The following is a 27502-nucleotide window of genomic DNA, read 5'->3' as shown; positions in this document are numbered from 1 at the left end:
TCTTTCCCTTTCCTTTTCCTCCTTCCATCCCAGGCAGAACAGGAACTGGGAGGGGTGGAGCACAGCTAGGGGAAGAGGCTGCAGCGACCTCCCTTCCCAGATTGGCTCCAAATTGGAGGTCAATCCCCCAAACTCCCGACCCAACAATTAACATCTGTTGGGTCAGGACAATAAGTCTGACTCGTGGCACTTTCTGTAAAGTGTCATGAGTTAGACCTGGGAGCTACATTCCAGTCTCTGTGCCTTTGGTTGGCAGTTGGGAGGAACTTTTCCCTATGAGTCTGGTTAAGCATTGGAACAGGCTACCTAGAGAAGTTGTGGACCCTCCATCCCTGGAAATTTTCAAGATCAAGGTTGACTTGGTTAGAATGGTTTAGTCAGGGATGATCCTATCTTGAGCAGGGGGCTGAACTAGATGACCTCGTAAGGTTCTTTCCAGCCCTATTTTCTGTGTTCCTATAAATATAAATTTGTTCATACATTTAAAAATCTCAAGGAATGGAGTGGAGAAATTTTAGTCTCAATACACAGTCTAAAAGTATCATTTCAATGGATTATTTTATGAAACTACTTTCATAATTCATCAAGTCTAAGCAAAAAATAGATCAATACAAATAGTCCTTTGTGAATATTGCCTAATAGTAAAACAATAGGGTTTTTTTTTATTAAACAACCAATATTGTTAGACATTTATTGCATACACAGAACACTTATGATTGACTCTTTTTATAGCCAAAAATCCTCTCTCAGATTTGGAAAACAAGAGCTGAATTTTGGGCACTTTTTAGACCAAGTGGTTAAATAAAAGCATACTTAAAGATCCCAGTCAAAACTGTTTATAAGTAGCGATAATAATGAAAAAAATCATAAAATCCATTTCTTGTGAAAAAGAACAAAGATAGTTTTAACATAGCCCAGGATGTGGTGGAGGAAAGTTGCCTTGTACATTTTGTTAAAATTCCACCATCCAATTGAAGGAAATTTAGGCTTGTTTTCCCTGATTGTGATGGAGTTCATTCAGTCCACTCTAGATGCCTGCAGGCTGAGACCAGGGGCTTTGCTGGGTTCTTCCTGGGGAGGGGGCTGGGTTGCACTGCGCTTGGGGCGGGTGGGCTATGGGGGAGGCTGCAGCCACCCCAAATTTTGCTGTAGCTCCCCCCATAGCCCCCCCTCTGAGCACCACCTCTGCCCACCCTGAGTGCAGCCCAGCCCACCCCCCACCACCAGGAAGAGCCCGGTGTGGCCCGCAGCTGCAGCCCGCCCTGTGTGGACACCCCCTGCCGCCCCCCGTGCCCTCCCGGGGTGTGCACAGTGGTGGGAGCCACACCCAGCCCACCCTTCCCTGCACCACCCAGGTGAGCCATCTGTCCTGTGCCCACACTGCCTCAGCAGCGCCTAGTCCAGCCCCACTCCCTCTTTCACCATGGGGGGCATTGATCTTTACTATGTCCCCATGCCCCTTCCCTCCCCGCTCTCCTTCCACTGCAACAGACTTACCAGCTGTATGCAGCTGTGTTGGAAATCAGATGAGTATTGGCTGATATGCCTCCTTAAATATCAGCTATTGGAATCGGCCCCCAAAATCTCTATTGGTGCACCCCTATATTTTTACCTTTTATTTCCTGTAATACATATTGGAGACAATTGGAACATCAGAAAATGCTAGAAGATTTGTAAGCATTTGGTGAAAGCATTTTTTTTTCAAACTAAAATTGTATTATAAGTTGTTTTTTTTCTCACAGAAGAAACTTAGTATTGGTGATATTGTTGTAAATGGGCATATACATTTAGTAAGTCCCAATATTTTTAATGCATGTCATGCTTCTACCCTAAAAAATTACCATGTTAAAATAGGATCTTCTTAATCTGTAGATTTTGTCCATGCTTGTGTTCAGAGCCTATTTAGCTGAGATTAGGGACAAAATAAAAAAAAATAAGGATTTTGTCTTTGCTTTGCTCTGTTTTAGCATTGCAGAGCCATTTAAGTTAGGATCCTTAGGCCAGAAAAGAATTTAAGCCCTTATGTTCTTAAATCCATCCACAGTCAAAATAGTATTTAAATGCATACCCAAGGAACCTTGTCTACTTAATTTTAAGCATTTACTTAAAATGAAAGTATGTCTGAAAAGTAATTATTTTGTGAATCAGGGCCAGATAACAACGTGGTTGATATTCCTTTTGTGCGACATCAGCCCAGTCTCTGAGCTGTTACTATTTGTCATAGAGCTGCATCAATGTACTAGAGGGACTAATTTAACATGCAGGACCTCAGAGTTCTGAATTTGCACGGTTGACAATTAAAGGTATGATTTTACTTATAAAATCAGCACATTTTATGTGGAATTCACTGGTCTTGTTCAGTATGATAAATATTGTCCCCTTGGTGTCTTTTTTTTTCCCTACCACACAAGCACTTTTCAGAGTAAAACTGATTTGTAAAAATGCAGAGGAACTCATTTTGCTAAATTTACCAAGAAATTTTGCAATCCTAATCCAGTACCGCAATTCACAGTTTCAGTTTTATTGACTGTAGATGATGATAAAGAGAAACTTTGGATTCTTCTTCTTTTTTTTTTTTTAGCTCTTTTTTTTTTACTTGTAAAATCAATAAATATTCCTTGTGTTGTTTGCAGGCATATGCACTGAAGAGAACATAATACAGTGATGGCTTGTCTTACAATGACAGAGATGGAAGGAACCACAACCTCCACTGTCCACCAAAATGGCGATGTCCTTGGGAATGCTAATGCACCAAAGCAGATGGAGCCAATGCTTCAGGTTTACCTTTATCATTCCCCAGGGAAGACAGAAGGAGACTATCTACCCTTTCCAGTTGGAGACTATATGGCAGAAGAGATATGCATTGCTGCTTGTAGGGCTTGTGGTAAGAACATAATGACTATTTTCCTAATCAAAGAATGAAATTATTTCAGCTTCATGCAATGTAGCTTTTAATAATGTAGACAGAGGTTCTAAGTAAGATGTATTATACTATAAAATGTGTGCATGTATAGTTATATTTTTATTCACTTTTCACCTTGCTCTGCTATGGGATGCCATTATTTGCTAACTTAATATCAGCCCTACATTACCTATTCAAAACCATTAGCTGTTAAGGAGTGGATAGGATGGAACTCTTTGTCCTGCAAAGATATTCTTCACAAGTGAATTATCTTCATCACTTACATGTGATCTCTTCTCTGAAGCACAAAAGCAGGTTTTCACATCTATATACACAGCCCCCTTCTTCTGGTAGGCTCCATTTTAGGCTGAAATTAAATCACTGCAGCGCCAGTATTCAGGAAATTAAAGCACTGCAGTATCAGTATTCAGGAAAACCCAAGACATAATGGAGTCTTAGGGAATGTTGATGAAAAAGTGTTATTTGCTGAAATTTGATGGAGGTTTTTTAATGAGATTTTCATAATAAAACGTTCCCTTGTTAACCTTAAATCTTAAGATTATTTAACTGACGTAATCAGACAAAATGCCAAGCTTGTTTACTGCTGATGTTCATTTAGTAGAAATCCTGAGGAACTTGTAAGGGAATGCTCTATTCATCATCTGCTTCCAAAGATGACCTCCTTGATTGCTGTGACGTGTGGAGAGTAAATTAGTTGCGCATATTATTTTATTTTTAAGGCTAATAGGGAACATTCATATCATTTAGCCTAGCCTCTGTGTCACCGACTATGAATTTCTTACAGTATTTCATACTGAATTTAATGCTGAACTGAGCCCATTAGCTTGTGCTTGAGAGAGAGAATCCACCATTTCTTTTAGTAGGTTGTTCCAATGATGAAATTTTCTCACTGTTTAAAAAAAACAAATTTGTGCCTTTGTTTTTTTGAATGTGTCTAGCTTCACCTTTAAGCCATTGCTTCTTGTTGTACTTTTTGCTGCTAGATTAAAGAGGCTTTTTATAGATGGTATTTCACCCCCACACCCACCCTTCTCCATCTTAAGATGATATTTTTACTCTGTGATCAAGTTACCTTTCAACCTTCTCCGTGATAAACTAAATTGATCAACTGCCTTAGCTTTCTATGTCTGTTGAGGTAAAGGCATTTTTTTTCTAGCCTGATTGAAACATTCTTTTTATCTGTCCCCTGTGCTGTTTCACTGTCCTTTTAAAAATGGTATGTAACGGTCTAGTCTGTCTTGCCAGTGACACATATCAGGATCATCAAACCAACCCATCCAGCCCCATGGGACTGGATGAGCATCATTGATCCCCTATGCTGTGTGTAGCATATGTAGTACTGGGTCCAGTCCATGAACCATATGCAGCGCACCGGGCCAGGACCAACACATGGGGTTGGTCCAGTGACCAATGAGCCAGATCATATTGCTCCGCTAATGTATATGCACTTCTCCTAGCCTGTTTATTTAGTTCAGCTCCTTTTTGCCATTAGGACCTCGCATTCAGTTGCTTCTTCACTCTGACCCTAAATTCTTTGTTTAGAGTCACTGCTTTCCCCGTACTGTAGGTGTGACTAGTATTCTTTGCTTTCAAGATATATAATTTGCTTTTGGTTGCATTATGATGCATGTTGTCTGAATTGGGCCAGCTTACCAAGCATCCCAGTATATGTGCCTTGTCCTCATCTTATATATATTTCCAAATAATTGATGAAAATTAGAAGCTTCGGGTCTCCATCCATGAAGACCCCCATTACAGACACCTCAGTCCTCTTCAAGGATAACTACTAACAGCTACTTTTTAAAGTTATTTTTCAGTTATCCAGCTATTGATTCATGTAATATGTGCACTCTTATTGAGACTGTGTAGTAATAACTTTTAGTCATATTGTCTTGAATTACCGAGTCACAGTTACTTTCATCAACCAAACCTATACTCTTATCTCAGGTAATCCATGCTGTACCAATTTTTTACTGAAAAGGTCTACCATTTTTCATCTATATCAGACTATAAATAAGTCCTCTTTCCCCAACGCTGTGTACCTTATCTGGGAAAAGGAGGATGCATTCACTCAATATTTTATGGGCTTTTAATATCTATTTTTCCATTTTTGGAAATCTCTGAGCGTTGGTGGTGGTCATTACAACTTAGTTGGTGACCCTGTACATGAGAAAATTAGAGCTCATTTTCGTGGAAGTGAGATCAGTGTTCGTGGCATGCTTACACAATATGTATGGGTCACACAAAGACATTTGAAACTTATAGCAGTCTTTGAATTAGTGGAAAGAATCAGATGGTTGGAGCAGCCTTTATCCCCTTTTATAATCTATTCTGTGGCTGCAGCCAATAAATAAAAAGAATAATTAAGAGATGGATGGAGGAGATCTTTGGGAGAACCAGACTAAGATGCAGGCACCATTTCGGGGGTGTGGAAAAGTCGGGCCTAGTTAACCTACTACCTGTTGGTGATACCCATTTGTAATGTAGATATGCATGTAGAGTATTTTTTTTTCTCTCACTGGTTTCCTACTGGTGTACAGAAAATATTCTTTGTTTTAAGAGGGCTTATTCATCTCTATATCCAGTATTGGATCTTGGTGTTTAAACTCAGTCAGATCTGCTGGATAAGAATAAGTACTTTACCTAAGGACCTTGCTTAAGAATGGGAAAAAGGCCTGAAACCTGAGGAAAGACTTAGAGAGACTGGGGAAGAGGATAAAGTGCAGGTAGTCTTAGAACTGTGATGCCAAATATATTAAAAGTTGGCTGGCAGCATAGAACAGATCAATAAAATTAGCCACACTTTAGTGAACTTAGCAATTATTAATGAATATTTCCTATGATTTGTGTAATTATTAGACCTTTTTAATAGCAATTCTGGGTATGTGCATAGGGGGCTGCCTGCCTGCTAGGTCCCAGGAGTCAGCTGGGGGTGGGGGGAAGGAGGGGAGGGCAAGTGCAGCAGAGCTCGCCTGGGTGGTGCATTTCACTCCTCCATCTGGCCCTTGGTCGCCCCTGCAGTGCTCTGCCTGGGGCCAAGCCCCACCATGCCCTCCTGGGGTAAGCAGCCAGCACCATGCTCTGCCCACACCTGCTCCATCCCTGATCGCAACCTGCGTGCACAGTGCTGGTGCTGCAGCTGCCAGGTACTGCTCAGCTACCCCTGCCTCCAGTGGCTCCTCCTCTTGCCCCTGCTGTGCCGCTCACAGTACAGGGGAAGCTGTAGTCAGGCAGCTCCTGCCCCAACCCGTGGGGCTCCAGCTCCAGCTCCTGGCCACCTTGTATCCACTCTGACCTGCAGCTGCAGCTTTCTTCCTTTCCTGGAGTGTCGCAGCCAGAGGAGGGAGGAGCCTCTGGAAGTGGGGGGAGCCACGTAGTACCCAGGCAGCTACAGTAGCAGTACTGTGCGCACTGGCTGGGGCCGAGGTTGGGGCCAGGCTGGACCATTGCAGTGGGCAGGTCCAGACAGCATGGTGCAGGTTGACCTGGGCAGGAGTTGGGGTGGAAGTTTTGTTGGTTCCCTAGAGGGGGCCACGTGAGCACAAATTTTGTTATTTTAGTGCATGTAGATGTATGAGGAAATGGTGTTGCCTCAGTGTAGGGGTTCTCAAACTGTGGTGCTGCATACCCTTGCAGGTATGCAAGACATCTTTGCGGGGTAGGTGGGAGAAATTGTGTAATGGCAGATTTAATTTCCATTATAATAATTGGAATTCAAGGAGTTAAAATATAAAACTTATTTTGGTAAGGTAAATTTGGAAGAGGAAAATAAGGAAATTTTGGGAACCTCTGCCTTAGTGGAAGCCTATGTGAGAGCTCCAGGGTGGTGTGTGGGCACAGTGCAGGGGGAGCCCCCTGCCCCTGAATGCCATGGAAGGCACATTTCTGCAGGCTGGATCCAAAGGCTTTGCAGCCCATGGGCTGTAGTTTGCCAACCCCTGCTGTACAGGATTAAACTGTATTGGTATAATAAGCATTTTATACTGGCATAATGGCATCCAGATCTGTGAATTATAGTATATCATCCATATTTCCATAAAATGCATAAAGGGGTATATCAGTGCAGTTAAAATGGTATCATTTTTGTATCTAGACAAGTCTGTAGAACATGCTGGACAAAGTAATAAAAAAAAACAGTAAAGCAAAGCAAATCCTTCTAAAACTCCCCTTTTTCTTGGCCCCAGTGAGAAAAACCTATTTTCTGCGTCATGAAGGCCTGTTTCTTCATCCTTGGCCTAGGATGACCTAAGACAATTTTGAATCTGGAGTTATACTGCCAGCAAGGTGTCCCTGTGCTCAGTGTGATTATTCAAGAAAGTGAGGTGTCAGTTCACGTATAACTTTGTTTCGTGGAAGGAATTAATGTGTACTATGCCTGCCTTTAATTCTTATTAAGCACCTCAAACACAGGAGACAGAGAAGCCACCTTATTTCTTGGATTCTTCTATAACAGTGGTGCCTAACCTTTTTGCCTGGCAGGCTGGATTGGCAGTGCCCAGTCTATCTGCAGGCTGGAATTACCCAGTGTTCTTGATCCAACATGTGGGTGGGCACAGCGAGCACCCTCTGGCCATGCAGAAGGGAATGGGGGCAGGTCAGCCCCAACACAGCTCTGCAAGGGAAAGGAGCTAGAGTCGACCCTTTGAAAAGGGAAGAGGGCATGGCCAGGCTTGCATCTATGATGGGTGTGCAAGAAAACATTTCCATATACAAAGGACAGTTAATGTTTCCTTGTATTTTATACCACATTCTCTGCTTACTGGAGGATATCCTAAACTACTACCTTTTTGTTTTTCTTAGCAAAGCAGTTAACAGCAGATCTGACCGCAGCAATTACATGACTTTGAGATTTCTCCCTCTTTAACAGTATGCTGGCATTCTTTGTAATGAAACTGTGCGGGCCGGGAGCGGTCCGAGGCCCTCGGGGGTTTTCCGCGCGGCGGGCTGTGGCCAGCAGCCCGGACACGCCGGGTCGGGGAAGGCAGGCGGCACGCTAGAATTAGGCTCGGACGCTTAGTGGTTGATTTAAGATTATTTTACTTACACCGAAGATGGTTGCAGTGCAGGCAGGAAAACTTGCTTGAGTTGCAGTTACAGACAGAAAAGAAGAGAGGCGGACTAGAGTTCTTTCCCGTGAACCTTCTAGCCCAATCCGGTTGAAAGCTCTAAACCGCGAGCCCCTCGTGTCAACCGAAGAAAGTAACTCGAAGCAAAGAGCTCTGAATACACTCACACGAAGTTTGCTAGGCTCCGTGGAACTTGCGCGCAGGGAAGGGTACGTCGAGGGATCAGGCGGCGACGGGGAGAGGCGAGAGGCTGATCAGACCCCTATAGCCTTCTTAATGTACGCGCTGGGTCCGATAGGCTTGGGCGGAAACCGCTCAAGCCTCTTATACGGCTACCGGGCCAATCACTAGCCGCCACGTGGGAATAATTTAGAACTTGCCAATAGTGGGACACAAATTTGTATACGAATGGCGGGAACTCCTTGCACCGTGCATTTCTCTTTTGCAACCTAGAAATGCACCCTGCAAAGAAAGCTACAAGTGGCGGGAAATAATTTAGCAGTGCCGAAGCGCACACAAACAAAAATCACACCCTTTGGTTTGTGACAGAAACATAGGTAGAGTAGCCACTTAGTATTCCTCAGGAGTTGGCAACCTACAGCCCTGGGGATGGATCCAGCCTATGAAACCATTGATCCCAACCATTGATCCCATTGGAGCAGGGGCTTTAGCAGCATTCAGTGGGTTGTTGTGGGGAAAGGGGTGTGGGGCTTTACCTGTGCCACATCACTCTACATCCAGGTGGCAAGGCAGCAGAGAGTTTTCCTGTGCCATGCAGCAGCTGAGTGTCGGGGAGAAGTGGTGGCCACCTAGGACCCAAACTAGGCCATTCCAGTCCACCAGTGCAAAACGTTGCCAACCTCTGGTATAGCTGCTAAGATCACAGTGCAGAGATCCAAGCCTCATTCAGTCTGAGAGTTGGTTGATACTCACCGAACTAGGCATGGAAGCACCTGTTGAACAGTATGAATAAATAAAAATTGAGCAGATATGCCTTGTTCCATGTGCATCATCCATCTGGCATCTCGATTTAGGAGTAGACACTATGGATGAAGGTATTGTGTTGTATATATGCTATAAAGTTCTGTAAGGTAAGATGCACCATGAATACAAAAACAAGTTTTTTTTTGCCCCCTTTACCTATTACTAATCTACAAAAAAAAGATATACCCCACTTTATATGACAAATGCATTCTGAGTTTGATTGCATTGGATAAAATTATTTTGGAGTCTGTAAAATGTTGTAACTGATTTAATTCTTAAATTAATGATAGATCAGATATGCTTATTGCACCATCGGGTTGCAACACACTCCATCTTTTTATGTGCTCTATGTATAACTAACTAGTTCTGGGTTATTCCTTGGGAAGGGGGGCGGTTATTTGTTTGATTTTGGTTTCTCTATAGTTATTTTACATAATTCTTTCTATTCCCTGTAACTCTATGACTTTCATTTCTTAAAAATCTCATATGAGGGCCTGTACCTTCTCATAGGCCTCAGTCCAGCAAGTGCCAGATGATTTTTCCATTAAATGTGTCCTGGTTAATCAGACAGTTTGACTGTGGATCTCTTGTTGTAAGCCTGATACTTGCGTACAGGGACACATGCCATGTTGCAACAGCTTTAAATCAATAATGACTCAAAACTGAGTCACATTTGCTCAACAGGTTATTGCAGTTACTTCTACAGAATTATTTTTTTCCTGATGTGCTTAATCTAACATTATATTTTTAGCACCATAGATGTTCATGGTATATGAGAAAAGACAGGCTCCCTGCCCTGAAAAGTTTCTCTAATTAGATGCTGTTCAGAGCAAGAAGAGATACCACATCAGATTTTTCTTCCTCCTATTTTCTCTTTTGGGTGTAAACCTTGTATTAGTTTTCTCCTACCATATTTTCTGGCATGCCACATGCCCTCAAATAAGATGCACATGTTGATTTTTGGAAATTGGAATGAAGAAAAAGAGATTTTTCCAGAACTGTGGCTGAATAGAGTGGGAACATAGCCAAATCTTCAGCACCTCATCCACCATTTTCTGCTCAGGCAAAAGCTATACTTTTAACCCTCTCAGCGATGCTGTGTAAATGGCATCAGATCTTAGCTGGTCAGCCGAAAGCTAAAGCCAATGTCACAGGGGCTGTGAAAGTGTTAACACTAGCTGCTGCTGAAGACTGAACTCTGTCCCTTCTCCATGAGACAGGCTTCGGGATGGGAGAAAGAAGGAAAAGAAGAATCGTTCATTTTTACAGTTTCCATTCTTCTATATCAGGCAGAAAAATTCTTAAGACACACTAACTTGTGGGGGAGGAGGGAACAGTCCATGTTGCATGAGAATAAGTATGGTAACTCTTGCCTGTTTTATGGATCCTGCATATTGGCCCTTGTCTATTTTCTGTAGTTTTTTAACACGTGCCAGGTTTGTTTTTGTTGGCTCTTGTATTTCCCATTCAATTTTACAAGCCTCATTTGCTTTCACCATTTAATGTTTTTTCTCTTTATTTAAACCACCCAACGTCCTTTCTCAGTATACTCAATTGTGATGGGGTTTTAGCTTTCATCCAGCTCCGTTCTTTCTTGACCTCCAGACAAATGCCTACTCCTATTTCAAGAGGCCCACTCCATCCCTCTTGGAGCCAGGCTTCCCATTCTGCAGTACAGATGAGAAGTTCGGTGATTAATATCTCAGCCTGCACTCTGGCACCTGAAATCAAAAGAGCTGTTTCTGCAGAGTCTTGTGCTGGCAGGTTGCAGCTACAATTATGAATCATTTCTTGTCAACTCCAAGCAGACCTGAGGGAGAAGAGATTCAACTGCATACTTTCCTGCTGCTGACCTGGCGGGTTGGGAGGGTACCCCGGCTGAACAGATCTTTAAGAGTTGTTCTGGAGAGTCACTGATGGAGCAGCTGCCTTAAGTAGTGGTATAAAGGAGAGAGATATCTGCAGTTTGATGTCACCAAGCCCCCCAGTATTAGAGAAAGTTTAAATTGCTTGTTTTAAGGGGGGTTAGAGGGAAGGGTTCCTTGCATGCCTTTTTAGAGGTCCCCCAAAACAGCAAGGGGCATAAGAGAGTGCTCATTTGTTGTCCATCCTGCTGTCTTGCACTCCCCTGCCAAGGAAATGGAAGTACAGATGAGCACCAGGGGATGCCAGAAGACTGAGCAACTCTCTCTTGTGCCTTTTGGTTGAACAGTGCTGCTACTACATGCCATCATGGTGATTTTTGAAGTGAGGGGGCATAATTGGGGCTGCACACCTTTTGCTGCACCAAAGCATTCAGAATTTAAAGCACTCAAGATTGGAGCAGGATTTGGAGAATTTCAAGTGCAGGTTTGTCCATGGCCTTATGCTAGTGATTCTCAACTGGGTGCTGTGAGAGCCTTTGAAAGGTGTTGTGGGGTGTGAGGAGGTAAGCACTTACTTAAACCTGCCCTGCTACTCCTCCTGCTCACCAGAAAGTCAACACAGGCTTGTCCCTGCCCTGCTATTCCTCCTGCCCTCTCCCGTCCCCCACATCTCTTGGTCCTATATGAGTTAAGTACTGTAAAAAAACCCAAAAAAACAAAAAAAGTCTTGAAATGGGGTGTTGCTCAATTCACAGACGTTATGTAGGGGTGCCTGAAGCCTAAAAAAGGTTGAGAACCATTGTGTTATGCTGTCTGTATTACAAATATGTGCTTTTACATTTGTTAGAAAATGTGTGTTTAAAAATGAAATTGCAGTCTTGGAATAAAGAAAGAGAAATGCCATTGAATATTATTTATCTCTTACAGAGTTAATGGTGCTGACTACTGACTGTTCTGCTTCTAATCTTTACTGTTGTTATTTAGGGAGGGTGGAAATTTTGAATCAAGATCTCTGAGTTCCATTTTTTTAATCTCTGGATTTTGTATAATTGTCATATACTCTGTTGATGACTCTACTGATACCTCAGTTCAAATGTATCTGTTGTGTGGTTTAGTTGCTGCTGCATATCTTGCCTTCTGTATCATGTACTTATGCACTTTCCCTTGACAGGCTGTGGAAACAGCCTAGGCCAAATCTTCTGACATGGTGGAAAATGTGCTCAATAAATAACTTAGCCCACAGGTCAGCACAGGTGGCTCATGGAGGATCACCCCAGTGCATAAGGTATTGTGCACAAGTGCAGACCTAGAGTTTTAAGGGTCTTGTGCCATTTTCTCTCCCTACTGCTAGAAAAAAAAAGAAATGGCCAGAGGAAAGAATGTGGCAGAGCACAAAGATGTCCTTGATGCAATCATCAGCTGTGTTTTTGTCCCCTCATTTCCATTGCAGGCATCCAAAGTTAAAGGGAAAAATCTTCATATGGAAAGATAATAGGGCATAGCCAATCATGTTCAACTCCATTGTCATATTTTGAATTGGACATATTCATATAAACCATTTCTTCATAAAACTCCACTCAAATTAATCATGTTTCTCTTTAAAACAAAAGCAGATTATATACATAATCTCACTCGCTGTTGATTTTTCACTTTTATTTTTTTAAGTAATTAAATTAACATTTTAAGTTTAGACTCTTCCTTATTTGGTTCATATCCACAAGCAGAACAGTAAAGAAAACAGTTTTGTGCAAACTGACATAAAATTGGTTGTCGTATTCCAGATAATACTGTATTTACTTGAATATAAGGCAAGGTTTTTTCCCGAATCATCATGAAGGGAAAAAGCCCCTTGTCTTATACTTGCCTACAAAGACAAAGGGGGAGCAAGTGGCTGACCCATTTATCCTCTGGCATGATAATTATATTTCTGCCTCTGGTGTGGGGAATGAACAGATGGCCAGTATTATTGCCATTTCTGTGGAGGGCCAGAAGAGGCACTGCAAAAAGAAAAGCCCTTTCCTTCCTTCCTCTTCAGCTTGCATCATCATTTTTGTTATGGCAGCACATAACCTAATAGAGAAGCCTGGGAACATTATCTAATTGATGTGCTAATTGCATGGATAAAATACAAAGTGATTTGATCTTTTTTTTCTTGGTTAAGATTTTCAGAAGCCATTGATACTGTCTAATGCTTCTGTGTGAAGTCCATGCTCAATTATAATCCCTCACTGTATTTCTTCTAGTCTATTAACTTCTGTTTTCCCATCTGCTTGATAAATCCTGGCTTTTTGTGTATGATCTCTTTATTTTGAATGAGCGAGCTCCAAAATAGAAAGCGGGAGAAAGAGAACAAATGTTAGATCCTTGATCCTTTTTAGGTTTCCCTCCTTTCCGTCGGAAAGTAGGTTTAAGTAGAGCAAGATGGAAAAAGGCAGCTCCACTCTGGAGGATTTTGATATTCCAGAATTTTGGTTTCACTCTTATTTGAAGTAACTACATTTTCTAAAGTGTGCATAAAAGAGAACCACTGAAAGAAGAAGCCCCCAGCCACCTACCAAGCAAACTACAGAAAAGCTGGGCAGGTAGGTTGGCAGAAAATCAGGGAGGGAACTTGTCTGGTTTCCATTAGAACTTCAGCAAAATCAGATTTTCTGAATCTGAAAATTTCCATGAAGAATGCTTCATCAGTGTATGTTTGAGTTCTAGTTTTATATTGAGAATGTTGAGGGTTTGAGAGGGGTTTAAAAATAAACAAATAAATAAAAACTAGACAGACAGACAGATGGAGACAGGTTCCACAACTGTATTCTTGGGAACTGTGGTCCCAAGTAAATGGGACTCTGAGCAAGAACAGAAATCTCTTTGATGTTGGTGTAGCATGGTGCTAGATTGGGGCTTTAGGCATACATCTAACACAGGGGCGGGCAATTATTTTAGGCGGAGGGCCGCTTACTGAGTTTTGGCAAGCCATCGAGGGCCATATGACAGGCAGCCAGGGGCAGATAAATATTAATTTTCTAAATTTTTTAGGGGCTGGATAGAATGGCCTGGTGGGCTGCATACAGCCCACAAGCCTCATTTTGCTCACACCTGATCTAACTGGAGCTGGTGCAGTGTCCCTAAAGACTCTCCAGAGGGACTGATCACATTCTTAATTTGAAACACATGTTTAAAGTTCTTGGCTAAATCGGTGCCTTAGTTTTCTGTGTGTTATGGCAACAGAAGAGGAGGGAAACCTGATTGTAAAACCTTATTTTGTTGGCTGTCTATGAAAACAGGTCGCAATACCTGTGGTTTAACTAACTGATTATCCATATTTTTTCCTTATGTTTAATAGAGCTACCAAAATTATGTGATAGGGATATGGAAGGAGGTGGGAACTTTAGTTATCGTGTTAGATTTTCTTTATGTTGCTTTGTTTTTAATTTTTCTTTAAACCAACAATTTAAAACAAATGCATGTGGCCTTTCATTTTTCAGGAAAAACGAGGAAAATGTAACAACAACATTAATGATAAGTTGTTGTTGTTAGTTCATATTGTGGTAATACCTAGAAGCTAGGTTGTACTTATGAGCATTGTGCCCTTGCCTTACAAATGTGTAATCCAGGCACAAGATGGGAGACAACAGGTGGATACAACAGTCAGCCAGGGAGCACAAGGAAATAATGAGATGACACTGAGACTGAAAGCAATCTGCAGCATGAGCAAGGTTGATTCCAGCTGACTGAGCTATGCCAGTGATGTGGGTAACTGGAAAATGAGATTATTAAGTGCTATCAGTTCACTACATTTGACCGACAGATTTTTTTTAAAGTAAAAAGTAAAAGATTCTGAGTAATAATTGACTTTTCAGTATCACTAATTTTCCTGTTCCTTTACCTAGGTATCATGCCTGTGTACCATAATATGTTTGCACTGATGAGCAAGACAGACAGAATTTGGTTTCCTCCGAATCACATCTTCCATGTAGACGAGTCGACCAGGTTCATTCTGCTTTACCGGATAAGGTAGTATAACTCTGATAATGCACCCAAAAATGAACCATGGCTTACTTTTCATGTCAGTGCAAAAAGCTAATAAAACAAAATGCCAAAAATAATATAACGGAATTGTAATTTCTACATGCGCTGTTAACAGCAGGTCCTCAAATAAGATTTACTTGGAATAGTAACCATATGAAATAAGTGAGGCTGAGTGCTTTGAACATTCAGTTCTCTGTATAGCTTGTTTCCTATGTACTGTAGACTCTACCTGATCAAGCTAAAAAAACCCCGAAAAGGTGCTTTCAAGTAGGGGGAGTTAGTATTACTATTTCTGTTCACTGGCAATAGTCATAGTTGGATTTTAATCTTTGTTGTTCTTTTTCTTGTTCCTTTTCTTGCATTATGGTGCTAATTGTAATTATAAGAGATCTGAAATGCAAAAATATGCAAAATGCAAGATAACCTGATAGGATATAGGTTTAATGAAGTTGTTCCTTACAGTTAGGGGGCATGTACAACAGAATGGTAGCTATCTTGCCACTGAACAAAATGATCTGTTTTATAAAAAAGAAAAAGAAACAACAGCCCCCCCCCGCCCCCCCTGACCACCTTAAAGCAAGACATCCACAGTTTTTCCCTGCTTGAAGGGGCTTTTATTTATCTGAGTTGCATGAAGTGGCCTGAATGTCCCTTTTGATAAACTGATTGCAAACTGAAAGCCATAAATGTTTTCTTAGTGTTGGGTTTGGCCACTGCTGTTATGCTGAAGTAATGTTGTTGGAATTTCTTTTATGTGCATCTTTTAATTGCCCCATTGCATAAATCCAGATAATTACTACCAGAATACACAGGTGCATAGAATGGAACTTGTTTTTAATCCCTGTGTGCAGCTTAACATATGGCTATGGTCAGCAAAATTACTCTGAAAATCTTTTGTTTTTTTAATTCTCCACTAATATCTCCACTACTATCTTTCCTTGGCTCACAAGGTAGACAGATCGACCAGATACAGTTTCTGAAAATAAAGTGGCCTGCTTTGATTTGTATGGAATATTGCAAACAAAATAGATTAATTGGATTAGAATACACCTGCTCTTCTTTTGCAATGTGTCCAATAGTTTTGACAATATATTGTTGTCAGTAATAGGGGTGCACTGAAAAAGATCTTGGCCAACACCAGTAGCTGATCAATGATTATTAACCAGGCATATTGGCCGATACCAATCCAATGATCAATTTACAGGAATGTAGCCAGGCAGCATGGGGAACAGCTCCCTGCAGGTAAGTCCTGGCAGGGAAAGGGATGGGTGGGGGGAGATCGAGGCCCCCACAGTGAGGGAGGGAGTCGGGCAGGGACAGGGGCTGCAGCTGGGGGTGCTGCCCAGCCAGGGAGGTGAACGGGACTGGGGCAGGACGGAGCCGTAGGCAGCTCATCCAGGGGATTAGCATCCCGGCACTTAAAAATGGTGGCGGGGGCACTTGAACTAAAACTCATCAAATGAGCTTTAATTCAGACGCCACCACCACCATTTTTAAGCACCAGGGGTGCTTTTAACCAGAGTGGAGCCGAGCAGGGCGAGGGTGGATACGGGCTGCCTGCTGTGGGATTGGGGCTCTCCCCCCTGCTGCCTTTTCCCCGGGAGCCATGTGCTAGCTGTATGTCCCCTCCTCACCCAGCAGCAGGATGCACAACTTGCTGCCCCCACTGCTGCAGGGCATGCAGGGGACATGCGGCCAGTGTGTGGCTCTCAGGGCAAAGGCAGCAGTGGGGAGAACCCCAAACTCACAGCAGGCAGCCCGCATCTACCCTCGCCCCATACACAAACTTTGGGGGGCATATACCCCCCCATGCCTCCCCTGGGGGTGCACGCAGAGGCAGGGAGCCGCCCCGTGCCCCCAGATGAGCTGCCCATGACTCTGTCTTGCTCCCCGCCCTGGCCCCAAGTCGCATTCAACACCCTGGCTGGGCAGCGCCCTCAGCCTCCCCCCCTCACTGTGGGGGCCTTGATCTGCCCACCCCATGCCCCTTCCCTCCCTGACAGAGTTCCTTGCAGGGTGCTGCTCTCCACAGTGCCCGGCTGCATTCCTGGCCACATGCATGCATGCAGTTGTGCACGTGAACGCAGCATCCAAGGGACCTAGCCATAAGGCATATTATGTTTATCGGTGACATTATCAACTACACCAGCTAAAAAAAGCCAATAGCTAATCATGTTAATTTTCATTTTATTGGCAATCTGATATGGCACCAACATATTGGTGCACCTCTAGTTAGTAAACTAAAAATGTGGCTCAGTCATCTTTGGAGCTGTTACCAAATTTGTGGCAGCTAGGCATCATTGTTACAAAATTACTTAAAATAGCCACAGTACAATAAACTGAATGCTATAATTCACAGAGCACTTACTTTCTTTGGTATTACTAAATAATTCTTCACGTAGGTGTAGAATTATCATGTCTGTCTTGCATATTGTTATACTTACACAAGATGTATTTTCCATTTTGCCTTCTCAAGAGGTTTTCTTTTTTTTTTTTATAAAGAGCCAGAAGTCTCTTGTGAGATCCCTTGTCAAATTTCCTCCATCTAGAGAATCTTCCCTTTGAGACAGGTTATTTTTCCTTCTTAAACCCATCATCATTGCTCTCTGAGTTGGGAGGAGTCACTAGCAGGTGACAAAAGCTGTTCTGTTTTAGAGTATGAGGATTACCGGTACAAAGCTGCTAGCTTTCTATCCCTGGAGATTAGCACCCACAGTACTGATCTCTCATTTAACTTTAGAATGGCCCCCCTAAACACCACCAGTCCAGTTCTGAGACTCCTGCTGAATTAAATGGCTTCGCATCAGACCACGAGTCAATTAAAAGTTGCATGCACGGATGTACACACACACGCACATTTATATATAAAGAGTGTCTGTCTCAAGGATGTTTGGCATTTGTTAGCAGATATGCCTTTTTAACTCTATTGATATTTGCCTAACTATACTTTGTGCATTTTCCTCAAAAGGTTTTATTTTCCTCACTGGTATAGTAATGGCAGTAGCAGAGCATATCGGTATGGCATTACCCGGGGTTCAGAAAGTCCTGTTCTTGATGACCTTGTCATGTCTTACCTGTTTGCTCAGGTAGGATTTTCTTTCAGTCAATAAATCATGACTTACTGTTGATGTTATCTCTTGTCACAGTCTTAGTTGTGCCCTACAAAAATAACTCCCATATCTGATTTAATTGCTTAGAGTCCAGTCTTAACTATGTATATGAAACTTGGGACCAGGTTGTATCTTTCTGGAGGAGAGGCTGAAAACCAAATAGACTGCTAGCCCCTCAGTAAAAATTGGGTTTCATTTTGTGAGAAGAACATGCCTACTGTGGGGCAGCACTGTCCTTAAGGAGACCTTGTTGGACTTTGGCAACTGGCTTTTTAAGAGTTGTGCTACCAAGTGTGAAAGCTGGCAGGGAGTCAGTGTGAAGGTGCACAGATATCAAGGGATAGATAAATTTGTTCCCTAGAATATTCAGTAAATAACATTGGGTGTCTGTAGATGTGTGGGGATGTCTGCTCCAATGCACTGTAATTATAGCGTGTCAGAGTGGACTCAGTCGTTGAACGAGCTTTAGTTAAAGTGCCCCCACTGCCATTTTGAAGCATGAAATGGTGAATGCACAAGATGCTGCAGCCCCTTTAATTAGAGCAGCTTGTAAAGAGCAGCTGGAGCATGTGTAAAGATGCCCATTAAGACAGAAAATTTACCAGCATCACAATCTATCTGGGGTTTTTCCCCTCTTTTCTCCTTTAGTGGCGTGATGATTTTGTAGATGGATGGATAAAGATGCCTGTTACTCATGAAACCCAGGAAGAATGCCTTGGAATGGCTGTTTTGGATATGATGAGAGTGGCCAAAGAAAAGGACCAAACTCCTCTGGCTATCTACAATTCAGTCAGGTGATTTCCTACTCTAGATCAGTTTGACTTTTACATATATAAGAAAGACTGTCTTGCTGTTGTCCTTTCCCTCCTCCTGCCATGTCCCCTCCCCACACTATGCTTTTATGTGACTCAGACATGAGCACCTGGATGGGGATGCACAACTTTTGGCAACAGCTGTGTTGTAGACACAGCAGGAGGTTTTTAACTGATTTATAATGTGAATGCCATTCCTAATAAAGGGAGTGGCTCATGATTACATCCCAGTACATTTGGCATGTATTCGTGTGTTCACTTAGGTTGACTGATTACATAACAGTTATCTTTTAAGTATTCAGCCAAAGTTTGTATGGGGCTGTGGAATCCATGCTATTTTATAGAATCAGACTTTTAAAACACATGATGATCAAAAAGTATGAAATAGCTCTCAGGTTACCGTACTATTTTTGAGAGACTGACATGTTTCTATGTTTACCCTGGAACATTAAATTTGAAAAAATATACACATGAATATTTTTATTGCTGCAGCACAAACTGCAGGACGTGTCAATGTCTGTTTGTGGAATTCTATTTTGAAATATAATTTGGGCCTTATGCTAATCTGAAAACAGAAATAACATTTTTGATTTTGATCTTTACAAAAATCTTTTTTCCATGACCATTTCAACATTTTTCTGTGAGAGAAAAATATTTAGCAGGTACTTGAGTTGGAAAAATATATTAAAAATTAACCTTTTAAGCATAGTTCTCACTTTTCAAGTAAGCAAGAGCCTGATGTAATTCGAATGACAGTATCTCTATTTTAAACTGACTTCTGCAAATAGCTGGGGTTTTTTAGGGTACAATAAGTAAATGAAAAGGGATTTTGGCACTTTATTAGATTTTTCTAGTCACCCTAAGAATATTGTTAAGTCATGAGAGAACCACAATGCAGTGTCATGAGTCAGAAATTATTATACCCTGCTTCTTTCTCTCTTGGCAATACTTTTTTTTATCAAATTAGAAGATTGATGTTACAATATGCAAATCCAGGATTCCTTAGAAACCACCCTCTCAAAGGTGAAATGTTTGTTTCATTTGTAGGGAGGAAGGCCAACTACTCAATTTCTTTTTCCTCTTTAGAATGTCAGGACTCACTTTAATTTTTATTATTTTCCTGGAGACTTTATCAAACAAACACCTCTTGCTTACACAGCCAGTTCAGTAGATCATATGTTTTCTCCCCTTTCAAATAGTCTGGTTCTGAAACATTTTAAGGTTTTTTTTGTCTATTGTTTTGCTAAATATCTTCATGCCAGCCTGGGCCTACCTTTTGTGCCAACTTTTACATTACTTTGTCGTGTTTTATTACCGGGGTGACAAGAGGCTACTAGAGTTCAGTAATGCATGGTATAATTTTATAAATAATATACTAATGCTTGTTGTTTTATTGCTGTAGCACACAGAGCCCTGCTCATGAATATGGGCTCCATTTTATTACTAGGTGCCATTTGAACAAAATAATAAAAAATGACGTATTATAACACGGACAAATTTGGGTGGATTTTTCCACGGCAGGCAAAAGGAATATCCCTGACAAAGTGTGTCAAATGTCACATCTCTGTCCCAAAGCACAGAAACATGGGGGGACCCAGAGCATTTAAAAGACAAGCTCTGAAGAATTTTGTAATGCAGGCAAAACTTTTTTTTCTCTAGCCTTATTCTTGAAATTGCTGAGCCATTTTGGCCAAGCTTAAACCAATTTAAAAGTCAGCATGAGGAATAGTCACAACCTAATTTTAGTCTGAACGGTTAAAACTTGTCAAAATGATAAACAACTGAAAACAGGGTCTCATAATAACAAGTGACAGGAAACCTTAATGAAAGGGAGTGCCGCCAACTGATAATAAAGCTCATTGTTTCCTAAACAAGCCTTTCCAAATGCAGAAATATGTCAGTGATAGCCTGATACTCATTGATCATTTGAAGAGATTAAGCTGAAGCATGAGTTACAGTTCACATCTCATTAATGTGACATATTTACAGTAGTCCTCACTGGACATTTATGTACATCATAATAGGCATCATTTGACAAACTCTTCTACTGCAGGCCAGGGGTTTAGTTCTGAGGATTCTTCACATACCCATATATACCGCTGCCCCATTTTTACTAATACTCTGCCTACTCCTAACACGTTCAGAATTGCCACAGGATAATGGAGATTGTATTTGTTAAAATAAATAAATATAGGCTGTATCCATCTGGAAACAGAGAACCTCTCTGGTCCTTAAGAACTGTGATTTATCTCCCAGTACAAAACTTCATTAGTGACATAATTTAGAATTGCAACCTTTTTTATCTTTGTAAACTTAATATATGTGATTCTGTGTTTGAGCAAGACCAAGAAAGTCAACATTTTGAATAGCATAATAAGCAGAGTTTACAGTAAATTCTGCTAGTCTGTTGTATGGAACTAAACTTCTTTGACTCAAATACTGTAATAATGACTAAATTGGGAATTGTGGAAATTGCAATACAGCATACATTGAAATTAGTGAAGGAAACAGTTGGTGCAGTTGTATTTGAAATAAATCTTACAGAATAGTTATAATTTAAAATGGGTGGGTAAAATATGGCCTGTGGGCCAGATCCAGCCCATGAAGGACTTTGTGCCACCTGCAGTGGGTCCCTTGGTCCCCCACTGTCCAGCCTCTGGCACATCCCATTGTGCCCAGGCACACAGTGCATCTTGGCAGCTGAACTCCGGCTCTGGACTGATGGGGACACACGTGCATGGCCCTGGGCTGGCCTACCATGTGCCCACTCTGGACCTGTCCTGACCAGCTTCAGACCAGACAGGACCTGGACACAGCCCCAGCCACAGCCCACCCCACTCTCACTCCTGACCTGCCCACCCACAATGAGTGGCAGTAACAGCAGCCAGACAGAAGTTGCTGCTGGGTGCGGGGGAAAAATGACCACTTCCTCTTCATCACTGCTGGGCCCTTCTTGTCGCAGCCACCTGGAGCCCACCCAGGCCTGGGCTGCCTTGCCACTCCTCTCTGCCACCATCACCACTGCCACCAGTGCTGCCTCTGGGCTGCCCAGCAGGGCAGTGGTGGCAGTGGAGAGGAGCCGGGTGACCACAGCAAGAAGGGCCTGGCAGCGGCAAAGGGGAGGAGGCCGCTTTTCCCCCTTGTCCAGCAGTAGCTTCTTCCTGCCTGCCAGTGCTTATCATGGGCACTGGTCTGGAGCAGGCGCAGAGCGGGCTGGGGTCAGGGCTGTGTATGTGGTTCCCAGCTGGCCTGGAGCTGGTCCGCTCCAGCTGGGGCAAATCCGGAGCAGGTGCAAGTCAGGCCAGGCCTGGGGCAGTGTACTCAGCTGCTGCTGGGCACTGGTGGTAATGAGGAACTGCAGGGTGCACAGGCCCCGGGCTGTTGCAGGGGGTGGTGGGTGCTGACTGGCCTGTGATAGCTCCCCAAAACTACCTATGTGGCATGTGGGCCCAAATAATTGCCCACCCCTGATTTAAAGTCATCGTAAGACAGCAAGCAGTTCACTTGGTAATTTTTTAATGTAAACATTAACTTTATTTAGCCCACAGGAATAATTTCCTTTTCCAGGCTTCATAAGTAATCTTCACTATTTATGTGATAATCTTGTTTTCACAGCTACAAAATGTTTTTGCCTAAATGCGTTCGAGCAAAAATCCAGGACTATCATTTTTTGACACGAAAAAGAATAAGGTACAGATTCCGCAAATTCATCCAGCAGTTTGGCCAGTGTAAAGCTACTGCCAGGAATTTGAAACTTAAATATCTTATAAATCTGGAAACCCTTCAGTCAGCCTTCTATTCAGAGGTTTTTGAAGTGAAAGAGCCTGGCAGAGGTCCTTTGGGTGAGGAGAGATTTGCAACCATTGTAATAACTGGAAACAGTGGAATTCAGTGGTCAAGAGGAAAACTTAAAGACAGTGAGACACTGGCAGAACAGGTAATTCTTAAGAATATGGCTTTGCTTTATTGTTTTTAAGGATTTTATACATTTACGTGGTAGTGGAATAATTTGTTCCTATATTAAATGTGTTGATTGATCATGTGGCTGCGTTGTGGAGTGAATTGTAAATTTAACCTGATTTTAATGGGAATTAGGCTTGAAGAGATGCATATTTGTCTCCAGTCACACAGCACAAGATTTTAAATAAGGTGCATTTTTTAATGTTATTTATAAGAAAGCAATAACTGTATTAGTTCATAATTAGGGAATGCAAGTCTAAAGCAAGATTATTGACCTGAGAAAGTAACTTAGGGCATGTACATACAGCTATGCTTGAACTATATATAAAGCCACTATTTTAAGAAGTACTTTAAAGAAACCATGCTACCTTAACTAAATTACTACTGGTCTCTGAGCTAGCCATTTTTATCCAACTACAGTTGTAGTATACACATACCCTAAGTTTAAGAAATAAACAGTTAAATTATTCAGTAATTTCTTAGTCATACACAGTTGCATTTTATTCTTTATCTGCGTGGTTTTCCTTTTTTCATTGTTTCCCATCATCGCTGTTAAACAGTTGAACTTTACCGTATCTGATGGTAACTGCTAGTACAAAATAAGTTAGTGGTTAGTCAGGAATTACTGACTCTTGGACAATTGCATGGAATTTCATGGTATCTGTTCTTTTGTAAGAAAGTCCCATCTGTTCTTTTGTAAACATGCAATTTATGCAGATCCTATCTGGAGAATTATGTGTTATTCTGAAGACTGTCACTTTAGGAACATGCCTTATTCCATGTTAATATCTTCACAGTATGATACTGTAGTAAAACATGTCTGTAGTATTGAATTTTTTTTAAGCAGCCTTTAGATTTAGATAAAAGAAAATTCCTTTTTCAGTGAGTTTGACAATGTAAATAGGACAAACCAAAGGACAGCACTTTAGGGATTTTCCAAAGATGAATACTGGAGGTGGTCATGTTTTAAAAAATAAATACATAAATGACATTGCTACTCTTAATGCAGACTTGTTTTATAATACATAAAACCAAAAAATATAGACCCTTTGGAATCTACTGAGTTTAAGTATGTGTTTCAGGTGATCATAGCCCATGATGTAATATGACACTTTTATAAGAAGGTATTTGTTCTTTGGCATTTTTTAAAATGTAACTCCATACTTGGATATATGTGGATTCTCTTCATTTGTGCATTCAAGAAGCACTATAAATTAAGTTGAGATTTGACTAATTGGCCTTGTTGGCATCAATATGATTTTGATTACTTCACTGACAAGGCATCTGCTAGTCACCAGATAATTTTTGACTAGCAGCCTTGAATTCATAATTCTTGTGATACTTTCTGATTGTCAGGAGCTATTGTGTAGAAATTGTATAGAAATCAGAGCCTTCAAAAATCAGTTTGCACATTCATCTAATGGTCTCCTTTGATTTAGCTCCTTGCTGTTGGGTTGGACCATATCAAACAGCTAAGCTGAGCTGCATATGAATTTTTAACAAATATATATGCCTATAACTCATCTGGATGATGAGCATTCATGTATTTTTTCATATGAAAATCCATATCAGCCATGTTATTTACTTGATGCTCTATTTGAATTCCTGTCAGCAGAAAATGGTAAAGATGGGGAAAAAAATACCTGAAGTTAGATGAATTCTAGAGTGTTTCATGGTACATCAATAATATAACAAAGAAAATAATTTCTTTACAAATATTTTACTTCAGGATTTACAGACATACTGTGATTTTCCGGATATCATTGACATCAGCATTAAGCAAGCAAGCCAAGAAGGCTCCAGTGAAAGTAGAATTGTTACCATTCACAAGCAGGACAGCAAGAATATGGTATGTTTATTTTGCTTATCATTTGTATATTAATGCTGGTTTGATTGTATGGTATAATTACTGAGAAGTTGTGGTATCCTGATTAAACCTAAATGAGACAACAAGCATTAGTGAAATGTACTTATGCAAAAGGTAAGTGGGATTGAGAGTTCTGAGTCATCTGAAGAAATGCTAAATGCAGCACAGTATACAGCCAGCCAGATGAAGGTGCAGAACCAATGGTACTGCAGTTAAATGCTGTATGAGCTGTGCATTTGAAAAGTGATGGTTTGGTGGTATAAACACATCCCTTACAAAATATCATAAAGAGAACTTAGTGTGTGTGAATTCAGGTCACATATACGTCTCTTAAAATTCTTTGCATTAGCAACTGCATTTCCCAGCTGAGGTAAATGTATTACGTAGTGGTTTCTTTCTCGCCCTTGTTGCTGATCTGCCTAGCTTCAGAGTTCCTGGCTCAGCCTTCTGTCTGTGCAATTAGAGAAGTGTCTTGAGTATCTGCCAGCAAGTTTCAAATATATAACTAAAGTGACTCCCTTCCTTCAGAAAATAAATTTGAATTCATCTTATTTTTTAACACTTTGTCTTCTCAAAAAAGAAAAAAGTTATAATAGATTTAATATTCGCAGTTACATGGCTACTTCATTCTTATTGGATCTACAACATTGATGGCACATGAAAGATAAAGAATGAATAACTTCTTACAGCTTGAAATACAAGCTATGTAACAACCTCTTTTGACTCTGTTGAAACAACTGGGAAATATATTTGTTACCAGCACCTCCTTTAAAAAGAAATTGGAGGACTCTGTACAAGCTCTTGGCACTTGATCATAGAGTACAGGTTATTTTAAGGTATTGGCTGGTAAAGAACCCTAGAGAGAGAGAATTGAAATATGTGAGCTGCCAAAGCTTCCTTGGAAAAATAGATATTTGTTTTAGGATTTGATGAAAAACTTAGCTCTTCCTCTTCCTTCCAGTTGCATAAAAATAATGAGGAATTAGTGTGAGGAATACTATTAGTATTCCAAATAGTATATTTTGGAATTTTGAAGCATTTTACCAATATAGGGGGATGTTGCTAGAAATTATTCCTCTTTTAGAAAGGGGGAAATTGACTGGGGGAGTGTGAGAGTTGATTCTCTCTGTGGCCCTGGACAACGTTAGCACCAGTATTAGATACCTGGTGTTCTTGGCTCCGTGGCCCATGTGAAGATGATTAAGTTGTGGCCCTGTCAGGGAGGAACCAGTGGAGGCTTTTTGAAACAATAGGCAGAAGAGAAATAAAGAGACTTTGGGATCTGTGTTTATTTTAATTTTCTAGGAGACAAGGGGAGTTCTGCCAGTTACTTGGAGAATTTGGATTTGGGCTAGAGCTGACAAAACCTGGCTTCCTTCCTGGCTCTAACTTGTCATCAGGGATTAGGAACTTGTGTGTTTTTAATCTTGCTTTTTATACTGACCATCACTGTGGCCTTGATTCAGTCAAATAAACTTTTAACCTTAGTTTTTCCATTTATAAATTTGGTATACTGTATTTTCTCACATACAACATGCACCTTTTCCCCAAAAAACAGTTCCTTGAAATTGTACTGTGCATTATTTGTGAGAAATATAATAGCAGTTTCTGCTTTACTGGGTAAAAACTAATGGAAAATCTGCGTGCGACTTGCAGGGAGCAGAACAATGAGTATATTTGACTCCCTTGCTGCTTCTACTCAGTTACTTACTACGAGGAAAAATTTTCTTCATTCTACCTTTCAAAAAACAAGGGGCGCATTTTATTCTGGGGCATATTGAATGTAAGAAAAATATGGTAATAATTACCTGCCTCCCAGAGTGACTTGCAGTTGAAGTAGTTGTTGCAAAGTGATTTAGACATGAAAACCTCTATGCAAGTGTTTAGGGGTGTTTTTTTTCACTTCCCGCTGTGCAGCACAGCTACTAGCCAAGTATCAAAACAAAGACTACATCTTCTGGAATCCAGAATTAACTGAGTTTGTCACAAAGAAGCATATATGGAATATAATCAATTTGAGAGGAGGAAACATAGGAGGAAATCAATAGGAGGAAACATCTTGGAAGTGAGAGAGAGAAGAATATAACTTGAACTAAAACCTTCCTGTTATGAAAATTCCTCCTTTCTCTTGTCATCAGGGCATGGTGCTTTAAATACTTGAATTGTTTGGTTGGTTATTGCTGCATTTGGGCTCATTGAAGTTTATGTTTCAAAATGCATTCCTTTTTTAATTGTTATTTAGTTTGGAATTACTGTATACAAAAATTTCAGAGGAAAGCAATGTGTGGGGTAAAAAGCTGTCTATTTATGATGCTGCACAACAATTTCCATGTTCTTAGCTGTCAACTTGCTACTATTTGCTTACTTGTAGAGGTGCTGAGATTAAATGAAAAGGCTTTGAAAGCTTGAGATGAAACAAAAGGTTGAAAGGAAGAACAAAAGAACATGAAGGGTGTGTGTAAGTGTAAGCATAATCATATGAAATGAGTGTAGAAAAGTGGTTGTCTCATTTCAGAGACATTTAGAGTCTGTTTAGAAGGAAGAACGTACACTGTGTTCAGAAGCTCAGCCAGATTCATATAGCTACTGTCAGTTCACTGGCTCAGTACCTTCATGGAATACTCGTGGTAGCAACCTTCTGGTTCTGTTTGTCATCTACTATTGATTATGGAACAGGGTTGTATTTCAGCAACTTTTTAGTTACACTACTTATATCTTTATTGCCAGAAATTATTAGATCATCTTTAAAGAACATTTTTTTTCTTTTTTTTCTGTTCATTGTCTGAAAGAGCCCTCTAGTGTAGTGGTGTTCAACATTTTTGCCCTGCAGGATGGATGGGCAGTGTCTGGTCCATCTGTGGGCCAGATCTGGCAGGTGTCCCCAGCCTGGCC

At 41.1% G+C, this 27502-nt stretch overlaps 1 protein-coding gene across 4 annotated transcripts in view; it reads left to right on the top strand.

Annotated features, from left to right (window-relative positions):
• Window positions 1-27502, top strand: part of JAK2 (Janus kinase 2) — a 127027-nt gene that overhangs the window by 50757 nt on the left and 48768 nt on the right. For all 4 annotated transcript variants that reach the window (XM_025206206.1, XM_025206203.1, XM_025206205.1 and 1 more), the window contains exons 2-7: window positions 2634-2884; window positions 14723-14846; window positions 17830-17947; window positions 18620-18765; window positions 22399-22720; window positions 24473-24592. In XM_025206206.1, coding sequence (XP_025061991.1) covers window positions 2665-2884; window positions 14723-14846; window positions 17830-17947; window positions 18620-18765; window positions 22399-22720; window positions 24473-24592 — 1050 coding nt within the window. In that variant the 5' untranslated portion in view covers window positions 2634-2664. The remainder of the gene's footprint in view (window positions 1-2633; window positions 2885-14722; window positions 14847-17829; window positions 17948-18619; window positions 18766-22398; window positions 22721-24472; window positions 24593-27502) is intronic.

This window comes from Alligator sinensis, unplaced genomic scaffold (assembly GCF_000455745.1).
Source record: "Alligator sinensis unplaced genomic scaffold, ASM45574v1 scaffold392_2, whole genome shotgun sequence".
NCBI classification, from domain to species: domain Eukaryota; kingdom Metazoa; phylum Chordata; order Crocodylia; family Alligatoridae; genus Alligator; species Alligator sinensis.
The sequence above is the reverse complement of the archived record's forward strand: the minus strand, read 5'-3'. Positions and strand labels throughout refer to the sequence as shown.